Consider the following 15,963-nt stretch of genomic DNA (forward strand, 5'->3'; position numbering starts at 1 on the left):
GATGGAGAAAGAACTTGCCAGACACACGGAACGGCAGGTGCCAGGAGCCTGGGGTTGGACACAGCCTGGGGCACCTACAAACTAAAAACTTAAGAACTTTTGGAGAAGCTAGGAGACTGGCTGGGCCAGTGGCGAGACAGTGCCCCATCCCTGTGCTTTTCTCGCAACAGGGGAGGGTCCAGAGGCCACGACCCAGGCAGAGGGCAGAGGGCAGGGGCCGGGGCGGGGCTGGTGCTCTCCCCGGAGCCTCCACTTCCTCCTCCCCCCTCCCGCCCGGACCTGCGGCCTCCAGGCCCTTGGGCTGGGAAAGGGGAAATGCATGCATTTAAAGTCCGGCAGGTGGAAGGTCGGGGACTGGGATACCTGGGTCCCTCGGAGAGCCTGCAGACATGGCCCGGTCTGGTGGGGGCCTCAGGGCCTGGGGGAGCCTGATGCTGCTGGTGAGTGTTCCCAGCCAGCCAAGAGGGATCTCAGGGAGGGGGGGCCCTCTGCTGGGCCTGAGGGATTGGGGAACTGGGGTCCCTGAACTCAGGTTCTGAGGGAGTGAGGGCCGGCGGTTTCCGGGAGAAGCAAGTCTAGGTTCCAAGGAGTGTTGGGGGTCTTACACCTGGGCTCTTAGATACAGTAGGGTCTGGGGTGAGAGTAAATTCTGCTTTATATAGATCCAGGAGTCCAGACCCCAGCCCCTCCTCCCTCAGACCCAGGAGCCCAGGCCCCAGCCCCTCCTCCCTCAGACCCAGGAGTCCAGGTCCCAGCCCCTCCTCCCTCAGACCCAGGGGTCCAGGTCCCAGCCCCTCCTCCCTCAGACCCAGGAGTCCAGACCCCAGCCCCTCCTCCCTCAGACCCAGGAGCCCAGGCCCCAGCCCCTCCTCCCTCAGACCCAGGAGTCCAGGTCCCAGCCCCTCCTCCCTCAGACCCAGGGGTCCAGGTCCCAGCCCCTCCTCCCTCAGACCCAGGAGCCCAGGCCCCAGCCCCTCCTCCCTCAGACCCAGGAGTCCAGGTCCCAGCCCCTCCTCCCTCAGACCTAGGGGTCCAGGTCCCAGCCCCTCCTCCCTCTGGCCCAGGAGCCCAGGCCCCAGCCCCTCCTCCCTCAGACCCAGGAGCCCAGGCCCCAGCCCCTCCTCCCTCAGACCCAGGAGTCCAGGCCCCAGTCCCTCCTCCCTCGGACCCAGGGGTCCAGGCCCTCAGCCCCTCCTCCCTCTGGCCCAGGGGTCCAGGCCTCCAGCCTCAGACACCATCAGACTCAGTGTCTGGCCTCCGGTCCCCGGCCTCAGTCTCTCCCGGGTTCCGTTGTTGGTTACTTGTATTTTAGCATTATTTTTAAACAGTAGTATGTTGCTTACTTTCCTGCCTCTAGTCTTCCCGGGCCATACTTTTCAGGAAGTGAAACCATTAACTTTATCTCCCGGCCTAATCGGTGGAGCCAACCCCAGCTCCTGGGTCCCCGGAGCCCCGCCTCTGTCCCCACCCCCACAACACAGGCCACCCACACCCAGAAAACACAGCTGGCCATTGGAGTGACCTTCCTGGGCGCCCAGCCGGGGGAGGCGGTGCCAGCTGTGCCGCGTCCCAGCTCTCCTCCAGGCGGGGCGCCGGGTGGGGCAGAGGCCGGAGGGCGGCTGTTGGCCCAGCCCCACCGCTCACCTGGGCCCGGCAGGTGGGGCTCGGACTCTGATTCTCCCCCTGGGCTCTCCCCAGGGCCTGTGCATCTGGACAGGCGCCAGGGCAGCCGGTGAGTGACCCTCGCTGAGTTCACCGCCCACACAGAGAGCTTGCACCTCAACTCTGTTTCTGGGGGGTGGGTCTCCACGGAGGGTGCAAGGACCCCTGGCAGGTGCTGGTGGGGGTGGTCTTTCTGGACTCAGGGCGAGAGTGGGGAGAGCCAGGCCAAGGGTGGCGCACCCCCGCCCACACCCGGCCTTCCTTCCCAATTCTCAGACCCTGACTTGGTCAAGAACCTGAGGGTGGAGAAGCGGACCAACAGCTCCATCAGCCTGTGCTGGGACGACCCCAAAAGCCCGAACTCTCAGAACTACACCTACTGGGTGCAGTGGACCAACCAGGGTGACAAAAATGAGACTCGAAACACGACAGACACCTGTTTCACAGCGGACGGGCTTCAACCTTCGTCCTCCTACAAATTCTTCGTGTGGGCGGAGGCAGGCGGAGGCAACGGCACCCCCGGGATGCTCCAGGCCACCACAGGTGACCGCAGCCCCGGTGACGGCTGTGGCTGGTTTTTGAAGGGAGGCGGCCTGCAGGGCTCACAGCAGAAGGGGCAGGTTCTGTAGGCGATGGCGAGCCAGTGGAGGCCACACTGCGAGGTCTAGTTTTCTATCAGGCCCATTGAAATAAGTCAAAGGAAACAGGTGAAATTCGTTATAAAGGGAGAGTTTATTTAGCCCCGTAGGTTCAAAATGGTATCCTTGTGACATGGCGCCCGAATCACAGAGGACCGATGGAGCCCAGGCCAGGCGCTCAGTCGGTCAGAGCGTTGTCCGGCCACGCCGAGGTTTCAGGTTCACCCCCGGTCAGGGCGCACTCGGGGGTCAACCAGTGATGCGTCAGTAAGTGGATCAGCGAGTCCACGCCCTCCCCCCTTCTCTCCGCCTCGCCTCCTGAAGTCAGTTTAATGAGATTTTGTACAGGCTTAACTTCATCCCAATTCTTCTTCAAACAGTATTTCATTTTGTGTTTTTTAAGCCTCACCTGAGGATATGTTTATTGATTTCAGAGAGAGAGGAAGGGAGAGAGAGAAACATCCATGTGAGAGAGAAACGTTGGTCGGTTGCCTCCTGTGTGCGCCCCGACTGGGAATCAAACCCGCAGCCTAGGTATGTGCCCTGACCTGGAATCAAACCCACAGCCTTTCGGTGCACGGGAGGAGTCTCCAACCAACTAGGCCACCCGGCCAGGGCCCGGTGTCACCTGGAGGTCAGGCTGCTGCATTTGGACTCGCAGGTGTAGCCGCCGCCCCACCGTTCCGGGGCCCGGTGGGGAAGGCAGGCCTGGAGATGTGGGCCCCAGAGACCACAGCTGATTTCCCCTCCCGTCCCCTCCTCAGCCCCCAACAGCGTCAGGAACCTGAGGGTGGAGAAGCAGACCAACAGCTCCATCAGCCTGCGCTGGGAGGCCCCTGAAGGCCCGAACTCTCAGAACTACACCTACTGGGTGCAGTGGACCAACCAGGGTGACAAAAATGAGACCCGAAACACGACAGACATCTATTTCACGGCAGAGAGACTCGACCCCGAGTCCTGGTACGAATTCTCCGTGTGGGTGGTAAAAGATGCCATCAACAGCTCCCAGAAGACCCTCAAGGCCGCCACAGGTGAGAGGCAGCCCGTTTTTTACTATTATTATTTTATTTTGTTAATCTTCTCTCGAGGATATTCTTTTTCCACTGATTTTTAGAGAGAGTGCACGGAAGGTGGGGGGAGAGACAGAAACATTGGTGTGAGAGAGACACATCAATTGGTTGCCTCCCGCATGGGTCGGGGATCGATCCCACAACCCTTTGGTGCTCAGGCTGATGCTCTAACCGCTGAGCCACACCAGCCAGGGTATTTGGTTGTTTTTTGAAGGGAGGTGGCTGGCGGTGCTGGAGATCCCATCAGAGACAGGGCTGGTTCTGTAGGAGACAGAGAGTGGAAGTCACACTCAAAGTCAAGTTTTCTATCAGCCCCACTGAAGTAAGTGAAAGGGAACAGGCGAGATTCGTTATAAAGAGAGAGTTGATTTAGCCCAATGGATTCAAAACGTTATCTTCTGACGCGGCGTCCGTATAACAGAGGACCGATGAAATTCTGCACAGGCTTAACTTCACCCGTTTCTTCCAACTCAGTATTTTATTTTTCATTTTTTTATTCTCACCTGAAGATATGTTTGCTGATTTAGAGAGAGAGACATCGATGTGAGAGAGAAACATAGATCGGTTACCTCCCACCCGCACCCCGACCGGGGATTGAACCCACAACCTCTTGGATGGTGCTCCAACCAGCTGGGCCACCCGGCCAGGGCTTGCTGTGTATTTTACAAGCCACATTTCCAGGGCCCGGTGTCACCTGGAAGTCACGTCTGCTGTATTGGACTCTCTGGTCTAGCCACCGCCCCACCGTTCCGGGGCCCAGTGGGGAAGACAGGCCTGGAGATGTGGGCCCCAGAGACCACAGCTGATTTCCCCTCCCGTCCCCTCCTCAGCCCCTAACAGCGTCAGGAACCTGAGGGTGGAGAAGCAGACCAACAGCTCCATCAGCCTGCGCTGGGAGGCTCCTGAAGGCCCGAACTCTCAGAACTACACCTACTGGGTGCAGTGGACCAACCAGGGTGACAAAAATGAGACCCGAAACACGACAAACACCAGTTACTCAGTGGAAGAACTTAAGCCGGCAACCTCCTATGAGTTTTCTGTGTGGGCGGAGAAGCATGGAGTGCACGGCTCCATGGAGCCCCTCGAGGGTGCCACAGGTCAGGAGCACCCATGCCCACTCTGCCCACTTGCTGGTTTCTCCCCTGGGGGTGGTGGGAGACGGCTGAGATCCTTTGGAAGGAGGTGCCAGCAGATGGGGGCCAACATGTCATTGGGCCTCACAGGGCCGGACCTTCCGCGAGGCTCCAGGAGAGACTGGCCGCATCCCAGGGGTTGTCCACGGGCCCTCCTGCCTCAGAGTTAGGGGCTCGGAGAGCTTTCTAGACCAGAATGCTTGGGGGGAGGTGTCTCTGCTTAGCAACCAGGGCTGTGGAGAGGGCTGAACTGGGGACACGGAGGGGGCTGAACTGCGAAATGACCTGCTTCCCTGCTGAGCCCCTGTCTTCGTATGGTCCCAGCGCCCAACTCCGTGAGGAACCTGAGCGTGCAGGATCAGACCAACAGCTCCCTGAGCCTGCGCTGGGAGCCGCCCGACGGCCCCGGCCTGAGCTACACCTACTGGGTGCAGTGGACGGACGGAGGTGGTAAAACTGAGACCCGGAGCACAACGAACACCAGTGTCATCCTGGACGGACTAAAGCCTGGGTCCTCATACAGACTTGCCGTGTGGGTGGAGAACAAGAGCGTCAACAGCTCCTGGGTCACTCACCAGGCCGCCACAGGTGACAGCAGGGCCGTTTGTTTTTTCGTCATTGTCATTTAGTTTTTTTGCGTTTGTGTTTTTGAATCCTCACCTGAGCATTCTTTTTCCATTGCTTTTCAGAGAGAGTGGAAGGGAGGAAGGGGGGAGGGTGAGAGAGAAACGTCGATGTGAGAGAGACACATCAACTGGTTGCCTCCCGCATGTGCCTCCTCTGGGGGCAGGGAGGGAACCCACAACCCAGGTATGTGCCCTAGGCCAGGAATCGAACTCATGGCCCTTTGGTGCGTGGGCCAACGCTCTAACCACTGAGCTACACAGGCCCGGGCTGTTTGTTTTTTGATGAGAGGTGATAGGTGGAGGTGGTGAACCGTCAGGAGAACGTGGCAGATTCTCTAAGCCCAACGTTTTGGGTCACGTTGAGCAGGAGGTGAAGGAAGAGTGTCCATGGGGTTCTGAGCGGGGATCGGTCTGGGTGTCAGACTTAGAACCCAGACCGTGATACCGGAGAGTGTCTTCCTGAGCAGCCAGGCTGTGCAGGGGGCAAAGGCACACAACATCAGCTCTGGGCAGGGGTAGGTACTGTGGAATGTGGACCCTCGGGTTCTCGGAGTCTTCTAGTTCCCAGCTGTGTCAGTCTTTTTATTTATTTATTTTTAAAATTTATTTTTATTTTATTTTATTTTAAATATACCTTTATTGATTTCAGAGAGAGGAAAGGAGAGAGAGAGAGAGAGAAACATCAATGATAGAGTCATTGATCGGTTGCCTCCTGCAGCGCCCCCTACTGGGGATTGAGCCCATGATCCGGGCATGTGCCCTGACCCGGAATTGAACTGTGACCTCCAGGTTCATGGGTCGACACTCAACCACTGAGCCGCTCCGGCCGGGCTGTTTGTTTTTTAACCCTCGCCTGAGGATATTTTTTCCATTGCTTTTCAGAGAGAGTGGGAGGGGGAGAGAGAGAGACAGAAACATCGATGTGAGAGAAACACATCGATTGGTTGCCTCTCGAATGCTCCCCGACCGAGGCCGGGGATCGAGCCTGCAACCCAGGTATGTGCCCTTGACTGGGACAGAACCCAAGACCCTTCAGTCTGAGGGCTGACTCTCTAGCCACTGAGCCACGATGGCAGGCCAGGACCTCCGTCTTAACGAGATGCCAGTGTTAGGTGTGCACACTGCAGCTTGCCCTGTGTCCTGGGATCAGTGCTAGAGGCAGGCCTGGGAGCTGTGAGGGTTAGGAATGCCCATCGAGTGCCCCCTCTGACCTGCTCCCCCTCCGACACTGATCCTTCTTCCTGATGTCCCAGCCCCTAACCTCGTCAGAGACCTGAGCATGAAGAAACGGTCCAACAGCTCCATCACCCTGAGCTGGCAGGTGCCTGAGGGCCCCGACCTTCTGAACTATACCTACTGGGTCCAGCGGATGGGTGGCAGTGATGGAACTAAGACCCAAAACACAGCAAACACCAGTGTCACAGTGGAGGGACTGGAGCCCGGGACGCTGTACGTACTCTCTGTGTGGGCGGAAAAGAATGAAGTACCTGGCTCCAGGCAGAACAGCAGCGTTTCCACAGGTAAGAGCCACCAACGTCCACTCCATTTTGGCAAGAGGCCAAGTCGGCAGAGATGGCACTGGCTCTGGGCTCTGGGCTCTGGCGACCGTGTCTTCAGCCTCACTGAGCCAGACCCACCCCCCCAGAGTCCACAGATGTGGCCACAGCTGGGACTGAAGCTGAGCATGGAGCTTCAGGAGCCCAGCTGTCTCTAGGTCCCATTGCTAGGAAGTGTTCTTTTATTTTCTTTTTTAAAGCATAATTTGTTGATTTTTAGAAAGGGAGGAAGGGAGGGGAGGGAGAGAAAAATCGATGTGATAGTTAAACATCAGTCCGCTGCCTCCTGTAGGCCCCCTGCCGGGGATCAAGCCCATGACCCCTGCATGTGCCCTGACTGGGACTCAAACCGGCAACCGCTTGGTGTGTGGGAAGACACCCAACCCACTGAGCCACATGGGCCAGGACAGGAACGGTTTCTCTCTTTCTTTCTTCTTTTTTTAAAAATTTGATTTTCAAGGGAGAGAGGAAGGGGAAGGGGAAGAGACGGATTTGTTGTTCCACTTAGTTACCCGTTCATTGGTTGATCCTTCTATGTGCCCCGACTGGGGACTGAACTGGCAACCTTAGCGTATCGGGATGATGCTCCGACCGACCGAGCTACTCGGCCAGGGCTAGGAAGTGTTTCTTAACAAGCTGGGCCGCAAAGGGAGCAGGGACATGACTGTGTTCTGGACTCCTGTGGACGAGGGTCATGGAAACCCAACCATCTTTTCCTTCTGCCAGTCCCCAATGCAGTGACAAGTCTCAGGATACAGCACCAGACCACCAGCTCCATCACCCTGAACTGGGCAGTGCCCCAGGGCCCAGGTCTCCCTCCCTACACCTACGGGGTCTCATGGATCATGGAGGGCAGCGCTGACACTAGGTCCGATGACACCTCGGATACCAAGATCACACTGGAGGGAATGGAAGCCGGGAGCCTGTACACATTCACCATCTGGGCGGTGAGGAACGGGGTCAACAGCGACAACGAGACCCTCACCGGGGCCACAGGTGAGCCCCGGTCTAGTTCTGGACCCGGCACTCCTGGAACGGGAGAGGAGAGTGATGGAGGGCCGCGTTGGGAGACCCCTCTACAGCCTCATCAGGCCTTGAGCTCACAGGTCTGCTTCTAGGGGGTGTCTGTCCTCAGCAGCCAAGGTTTTCCAATTTGAGGGTCTGTCTCTGGGGATGAAGAGAGCCCCTGACTGTCCAGCACCACCTCTCAGGAATCAGTAAAGTCACCGCCGGCTAGACAGTCATCCACAGCTTATGCTGGTGAATTAGGGGAACCCACAGAGCCCCGCCTCCATAGGGAGGGTCCTGAGTGTGAGAGAAACCACCATTACCCCAGGGACTAGGGTCCCTGTTGATGGACGGAACCTGGAACTCTTCAGTCTCTGGCCATTTGGGTTAAGAAGACTGAAGTCAACAGCTCCATTTAGAAACTTGGTGGATCTAGAAGTGAGAAGGGTGGTGGGTAGGACCCAGGGCTGCAGACCCAGAAAGAGGGGACCTGGGTGATCCTGATCCCCACCTCTTTTCTGTGGTTTATGCTCCTTAGGAAACAGACCCATCCAATGACTGGGGCTTCTCAGCTTTGCAGGGAAAGGGGAGGCGAGCAGGCTCGGGTGTGAGGGTCCTCGAGGATCCAGCCCCTTAAGTTGTCTGTCTCAATCCTCAGCTCCCAACGAGGTCACAGCTCTGCAGAAGAAAACTCAGACCAACAACTCAATCACCCTGCGTTGGGAGGCCCCCGCAGACCCCCACTCTCACCTCTACATATACTGCATCCAGTGGGCCGGTGGGGGACATTCCCAAAGGGAAAAAGATCCCCAAGGACACCAGGGATCCGAGAGAGGCAGGACCAATGAGACTTGGTATGTGGCGGAGGCCCTGGAACCCGGGACCCTGTACAACTTCAGCGTGTGGGCACTGAGGACCGAGGTAGCCAGCTCCACACAGAGCCTCCGCGCGTCCACAAGTGAGATGGGCCCCCTTGTACCTGGCTGGGGGACCGGGCTTCGTTTCAACTGAGGGGGCAATGAGAAGTGCGTGGACTACAAATCCCATCAGGCCATGGGGCCATATCTGTATATGCTGCAGAGGGTCAGAGGGCTCATGGGAGTTGTAGTTTGTGGGGACCTGTTGTGAGTCCATTTGGGGAAGACAGAAAAGGAGGGGTGAAGAGGTATTTTGGTTTGGGGAAGGAAGGATGGGCTCCTCCCAGAATTGGCATCACTGGTGTGAAGTGGGGGAGGGATGGAAAACCACCTTCCATGGCACCTACTGACTCTTCTTGTCGTCCCCCCCGCCAGACCCGGACCCTGTCACCATCACCTCCTGCGTCAGCACCTCTGGTGGCTATGGGGTCATCCTCACCTGGTCCTGCCCCCCAGGAGGCTATGAGGCCTTTGAGTTTCAGGTGGGCGGGCAAGAGGGCTCCCAGGACGGCGCCTCCTGCGGGAAGGACGTGCCTGTGTCAGGCCTCCAGCCTGCCCGGTCTTACTCAGCCACCGTCAGGACCATCTGGGACGGACTGAAGGCCCCACCTACCTCTGTGACCTGCCACACCGAGAGTGCAGGTGCGCAGAGCCCCGGGAGACAGAGAAAGTCTCCCTAGACCCCTCGGGCCTGTCGTGAGGGAGCCTTACCTACCCATGGGGTCCTTTTTGTTTGCTTGTTAGTGTTTGTTTTTTGCATTTTTTAAAACAATTTTACTGAGCTGTAAGTCACATAACATACAACGCACCCATTTAACGTGTACAGTGGCTTTGAGTGTATCCACAGTGCTGTGCAACCACCAGCAGGATCAGTTTTAGAATATTTTTATCGCCCCATAAAGAAAACCCCCTTCTTTTTTTTCTTTTTCTTTTTTTTAAATATATCTTTATTGATTTCAGAGAGAGGAAAGGAGAGGGAGAGAGAGAAACATCAATGATGAGAGTCATTGATCAGCTGCCTCCTGCACGCCCCCGACTGGGGATCGAGCCCGCAACCCGGGCCTGTGCCCCTACCAGGAATCAAACCCTGATCCGGATCCTAGGTCGACGCTCAACTGCTGAGCCACACCCGGCCGGGCGAAAACCCCCTTCTTAAGCCATCCCCGCCTAACTTCCCCAGGTCCCCAGCAACCAGGTCTAGGGAATCTCTAATTTATTTTCTTTCTCTATAGATTTTCCTGTTTTGTACATTTCCTGAAAATATAATCACATCACATAGCATGTGGTCCTCTGTGACTGGCCTCTCTCACTGAGCCACACCGGCTGGGCGGGGCTGGGTTATTCTTCGCTGTGGGGGGGCCTGTCCTGTGCATTGGGGATACCGAGCGGCCTCCCATTCAGTGCGAGTGGCACGCCCCAGTGGCGATGAGCCAGAATGTCTCCAGGCAGTCCCTGAGGTCGCTGGCGGGGCAAGGTCGTCCTTGCTGAGAACTGTTAGCCTAGGTCAAGGAGGGGAGTGTCCTCTAGCAGCCAGGTCACCCGAGAAAATGATGCATTTGGACCAGGCTCCTCGGGAACTGAGAGGCTGAGAGGAAAGGTTGGGTGGGGATGTGAGGCTTTATCCAGATTTTTCTCCTGCCCCCTCTGGCCCAGTATCTACCCCGTAGGCCCTCTGGTCACAGTCTGGGCGTAAAGATGGAGACAGGAGAGATGGGGCGTCGGGAGCTAGGGCCAGGGCTCTAAGGGCTCCGCACCCTCCTTCCCCCAGGGGTCATCGCGGGGGCCATTGTTGGCGTCCTTCTATTCATCGTCCTGGGGGGCCTGCTGGCTTTCTTCCTGAAGAAGAGGTGAGACTCAGCACAGGACTGACCGACTGCCCGGAGGCGGGGCCGGGGAAGGGTCAGGACCTCTGGCTCCTGCCTCTGTCCCTGAGCCTTTCATCCCAACATCCTTCCCCCAGGTATAAGAAGAGCCAGAAGAACTCAGTAGTCAGGTGAGCAGACAGCTGGGGAGCACCCAAAAGAATCGCTGTCAGGTCAAATCAAGGGGTGTTTGCTGGTCGCTGAGTGGGTCAGAGGGCAGGATCAGGGAACCCACCCACATTAATGCCCTAATGCCCTCTGCCGCAGGGGTCACGGCCCTTTCATCGCTTCCTGCCCCCTAAGCAGCCTGGGCCGGTGATGTTGGAATCAGTTCCAGTTTCTTTTTTAAATTTTTATTTATTTATTAAATGTTTTTATTGATTTGAGAGAGAGGAAGGGAGAGGGAGAGAGAGAAACATCAATGATGAGAGAGCCATTGATCGGCTGCCTTCTGCACGCCCCTGACTGGGGATCGAGCCCGAAACCCCGGCACGTGCCCGACCGGGAATCGACCCGCGGTCTCCTGGATCCTGGGCATATGCTCCACCGCTGAGCCACGCCCGGCCGCGCGGAATCGGTTCCAGATTCAACTCTGTTGGGAAAGTTCCACTCACTCATCCAACAGAATATGACCTATTATGTGTCAGGCACTGTGCTGGGTGCTGAGGAAACTGAGTTAAACAGAGATCCCTGTCCCCGCGGAGCCGCCATCCTAGTGCAGGAAGACGCTGGTGAACAGGACACTGAAGGTGATACCTACTGGGAGACAAATAAAGCAAGAGAAGAGGCCAGGAAGGGTGAAGAAATATTTTAGACATGGCGTTAAAATGAGAGGCAGTTGGCCCTGGCCAGCGTGGCTCAGTGGTTAGAGCTCCGAAGGGGCTGGGGTTCGACCCCGGTCAGGAGCATGTACCGCAGTTGCGGGTTCACTCCCCGCCCCGGCTGGGGTGGTGCAGGAGGCCACCGGTCGCTGTGCCTCTCTCACATCGAAGTCTCTCTCCCTTCCTCCCTCCCTCCCTCTCTCTCCGAAAAGTAATGAAAACAATTTCCTCCTGTGAGGATTAAAAAAAAATAGTTTCAAGCTTCCAGCTGTAAGATGCGGGAGTTACGGGCATGTCGACAAGGACACCCCTCTTGCCCCGAGAACACCGGAGTGCAGGAGGTTAAGATCTCTGTCCCCCCCAGCTTCCCAGGGGACATCCTGGCGGCCGACTTTGCCGAGCACGTCAGGAAAAAGGAGAAGGACAGCAACTGCGGCTTCGCCGAGGACTATCAGGTGGGTGAGGCGGGCAGAGCAGGCCTCCGCCGAGCCCGGGCCCGCCAGGCTTCCCGCACCCTGGGGATTACACAGAATCAGCGACGAGTAACCCCGTCCGCTCACACGGGCGTCCTCGGGTGTGGCCGTGTCGGCGAGTCAGGGGACTCGCCGGGAGGGGCCCTGTGTCCGTCCTTGGTTCCCCGGACACCCCCTCTCTCTGGCCTGCCCCGCTAGTCCCCACCTTCCCCGCAGTCACCCCAGATGCCCCCGGGGGTGGCGGCACACGCACGCTCCATTTCTGCGGGGGCTGCAGACCTCCAGGGCGCAAGGGGCAAATGGGGGGCAAAGGGAGCGGCGGGGGTGTCCTTCGGGGAAAATGGAGGAATCCTTACATCCCTGCACCCCTCCTCCGCCTGCACCCCAGAACCTGGCCCTGGAGGGCCATGGCCAGTCTCAGGCGGTGGCCTCGGCTCCCGAGAACAGCGCCAAAAACCGCTACAGGAACGTGCTGCCCTGTGAGTCTCCCTGCGGCTGACCTCGCCTGTCCCCGGTCCACGGCCTGTCCCTTCCCCCGGGAGCCGCGGGCCCCCGCCCCAGTCAGTGCTTCCAGCTGAGGCCCCAGCCCCTCTCCCAGCCCCCCGTGTCCGTCTGCACCTCAGCGTGACTTCTGTCGCCCTCTCTCCGCACTGCCATGCCGGCCTCTCCCCTAGACGACTGGTCCCGTGTGCCCCTGAAGCCCCTTGGAGGGGAGCCGGGCTCTGACTACATCAACGCCAGCTTCATGCCTGTAGGTGGAGGCGGGGAGCTGGGAGGTGCTGAGGCTGCCTGAGAAGCTGGGGGGGGGCTCACCATCTGCCCGTTTCCCTCGACCAGGGTCTCTGGAGCCCCCAGGAGTTCATTGCGACCCAGGGCCCCCTGCCCCAGACGGTGGGCGACTTCTGGCGCCTGGTGTGGGAGCAGCAGAGCCGCACCCTGGTCATGCTGACCAACTGCGTGGAGCTGGGCCGGGTGAGAGGATGCCTGCGGTGGGGCAGGGCTCTGGGGTACCGACCCCCAACCTCCATTCCGAGACCTGCCCCGGATGCTGGTTCCAGTGTCCACCCTGACCCACACCTCACTGATTCCCCCAAGGACCCCAACCTCCCCCATTGCCCACCTGTGGGTGGAGGCTGATCCCCGTGACCGTGGCCTTGAGGAGCCCTGTCTAGGATGGATCTAACCCTGGCTGCCTGAGGGTCCCAGGCCCTGAATACAAGAGCCACCATGTGGAGGGGCCTCCGGGCAGGTTCTTTGGGCCTCCTGTTCTCTGACCCTGTAGACCTCCCTCCCCCAGGTGAAGTGTGAGCATTACTGGCCTCTAGACACCCAGCCCTGCACCCACGGGCACCTACAGGTGACCCTGGAGAGTGAGAAGGTGATGGAGAACTGGACAGTCCGAGACCTGAAGCTGCGACATGTGAGTCCCCCCACCCTGCCAGCTCTGTGCGAATGGCCGTCAATTCCTTCATTCCCACCCCACCCCGGGGCCTTCTGGGCAGTCCCCTCCCCACAGCTCCCCGGGAACCCTATCCTTATATCAGCCTCCCAAGGGACCACAGATTCCCCCACCAGCCCTCCCCAGCCCCCGCCCAGGTTCTGAGCTCTCCCTCTCCCGACCCACCCTCGGTCTAGACGCAAGAGCAGAAGACCCTCTCCGTGCGACAATTTCATTACGTGGCCTGGCCGGACCACGGCGTCCCCCACTCCCCGGACCCCTTGCTGGCCTTCTGGAAGATGCTCCGGCGGTGGCTGGACCAGACCCCAGAGGGAGGGCCCCCCATTGTGCACTGCAGGTGAGGACCCCCGCGACCCCGTCCTAGACTCAGAAAACCGGGTTATCTGGGTGCCAGGGAACTTGTAGGGGAGACAGAGGGAGGCGGGCAGGGGGGCAGCTGGAGCACGAGGGTGCCCATGAGAAGATGGGAAGGAAGGATGAAGGTCAGGGAGGGGGGCACGAGAGGGGAGCAGCAGCGAAGGGGGGGTGGCAGGGGGGCCACCAAAGGGATCGAGTCCCAACCTGGGCATTTGCCCTGATTGGGAATCGAAGCGGAGACCTCTTTGTTCATGGGTCCATGCTCAACCACCGAGCCACGCCGGCTGGCCAGTCAAAACTCTGTTTTGTTATTTTATTTTATTATTTTTAAAAATATATCTTTATTGATTTCAGAGAGAGGAAAGGAGAGGGAGAGAGAGAGATAGAAACATCAATGATGAGAGAGTCATTGATCGAGCCCACAACCCGGGCCTGTGCCCTGACTGGGAATCGAACCCCGATCGCCTGGATCCCAGGTTGATGCTCAACTGCTGAGCCACGCCTGGCCGGGCTAAATTCTATTTTTTAATTACAGTTCACATTCACTATTATTTTGTTTTAGTTTCAGGGGTACAGCATAGCGGTTAGACAGTCATATACTTTACACAGTGATTCCCCCCAATATTTCAAGTCCCCACCTGGCCCCATCCGTAGTTATTACAATATTATTGACTATATTCCCTGTGCTGTACTTTACATCCCCATGGAAAAAATTTTTTAATTATCATCTTGGGGGTGCATCTTCCCATGTGTGAACCTCAGTTCTGTCACTTACTAGCCAAGTGACTTTACCTGGCCCGGCCTCCGTTTCCCCATCTGTAACATTGGCCTGCGAGTCGTTCCTACTTCTCAGGTGTGGGAACTTGGAACGGGGCCTGGCAGGTAGAAAGGACTCCACACAGAGTCCTCTGGCATTACTTTCTCCTTCACTAAGTGCCCCCCACTTACACTGTGCCCCCCCGGAACCGTGTCTCGCTGAATAATAGCCTAAATCACTGGGTGCTCCAAAAACAGATCCCTGCTCTCTGTCTCAAAACCCTTTCCTGTGGCCTGACCCCTCCCTGGCCCTGCCTAGCGCTGGTGTGGGCCGCACGGGAACCCTCATCGCCCTGGACGTCCTGCTCCGGCAGCTGGAGTGTGAGGGCGTCGTGGGGCCCTTCAGCTTTGTGAAGAAGATGCGGGAAAGTCGGCCCCTGATGGTGCAGACTGAGGTGACTGGGGCCCTTAGGGGATGGGCGGCACGTGGAGGTGGGGTCCCCGAGGGAGAGCAGGCCAAGGCTCGGGAGGGCATCCCTCACACCTGGTGCCCCTCTCCAGGCCCAGTACATCTTCCTGCACCAGTGCATCCTCCGGTTTCTCCAGCAGTTGTCCCCCGTGCCAGCCAAGAAGGGGGTCATATATGAGAACCTGCTCTTCGAGAATGAGGCTGCCATCCAGAATGAGGCTGCCATCCAGAATGAGGCTGCCATCCGGGCCCACTAGGGAAAGCTAAGCTTTAGGGGGCCGAGACCCCAGCCCAGCCAGACTCAAGTTCTGGATCCAGACTTCAACCCAGATTCCTGGACCCCTGGGAGAGTACAGGGCTGGGGCCCCAGACTCCTAGGCCTCGTAGGAGGAGAGGCTGGCAGCCCTGGGGGAGAGAGGTGAGGTGGGAGCCGGGATCCTGGTTCCTTGAAGGAGGGGAGGGATGGGGGCTAGGATGTCCTAGTTCAGGAGAAGGGGGCTGGGAGCCCGGGCTGCAGGGTGTCACAGAAACAAGCTGGATTCTGAGGAAGGAAGGAATGAGGGTCTGGGATTCTGGCTACCCCAGGCGCAAGTTGGGCAGGATCCTGCCCATGTTTTACTCCATAAACCATAAATTTCCTAGGATCTCAGGTTTCCCATCCCTCCCTGCCTGTACATATTTTTTCCCCCTCTATCCCATATTTATTAAATCACCATTCTCTGCAGAAATACTTGCCCCAGTGGATTTCTGGGTTTGGAAATAATCTTGGGGTGTGTGTGGGTTCCTGGGGATGAGATATTTAGGTACTGAGGCAAAAGTCCTATGGAGGCCCTGGCCAGGGTGGCTCAGCGGAAGAGTGTCGGCCCATGCACTGAAGGGTCGAAGGTTTGATTCCAGTCAAGGGCACGTAGCTGGCTTGCAGGTTGGCTCCCCCCACCCTGGTCGAAGCAGGTGTGGGACGCAACCAATCAATGTGTCTCTCTCACATGGATGTTTCTCTCCCTCCCCTTCCCCCCTCCCTTCCACTCTCTCTAAAATCAATGGAAAAAATATCAAGTGAGGATTAACCCAAAAATAAATACATAAAAGTCCTAGGGAGCTAACCAGAGGGACCCACAAATTTGCACCTGAAAAACGTTGGATGGTAGAGAAGGCT

The 15,963-nt window shown here is 58.0% G+C and overlaps 1 protein-coding gene across 2 annotated transcripts; it reads left to right on the plus strand.

Annotated features, from left to right (window-relative positions):
* Positions 1-249: 249 nt before the first annotated feature.
* PTPRH (protein tyrosine phosphatase receptor type H) lies at positions 250-15,532 on the plus strand. Of its 2 annotated transcripts, XM_081118270.1 has the most exons (20): positions 250-440; positions 1,699-1,732; positions 1,939-2,205; positions 3,065-3,331; positions 4,201-4,467; positions 4,828-5,091; positions 6,383-6,649; positions 7,412-7,681; positions 8,352-8,651; positions 8,986-9,252; positions 10,379-10,457; positions 10,571-10,603; positions 11,658-11,748; positions 12,155-12,245; positions 12,441-12,517; positions 12,604-12,738; positions 13,064-13,186; positions 13,402-13,562; positions 14,658-14,793; positions 14,900-15,532. In XM_081118270.1, the coding sequence occupies exons 1-20, from the start codon at positions 390-392 to the stop codon at positions 15,062-15,064; spliced, it is 3,345 nt and encodes a 1,114-aa protein (XP_080974396.1). In that variant the 5' UTR covers positions 250-389; the 3' UTR covers positions 15,065-15,532. The 2 variants fall into 2 exon arrangements, with proteins under 2 accessions (XP_080974396.1, XP_080974397.1); XM_081118271.1 differs by lacking the exon at positions 3,065-3,331.
* Positions 15,533-15,963: the final 431 nt, after the last annotated feature.

The sequence above is a fragment of the Miniopterus schreibersii genome, assembly GCF_964146895.1.
Source record: "Miniopterus schreibersii genome assembly, chromosome: 18".
Classification (NCBI taxonomy): Eukaryota; Metazoa; Chordata; class Mammalia; order Chiroptera; family Miniopteridae; genus Miniopterus; species Miniopterus schreibersii.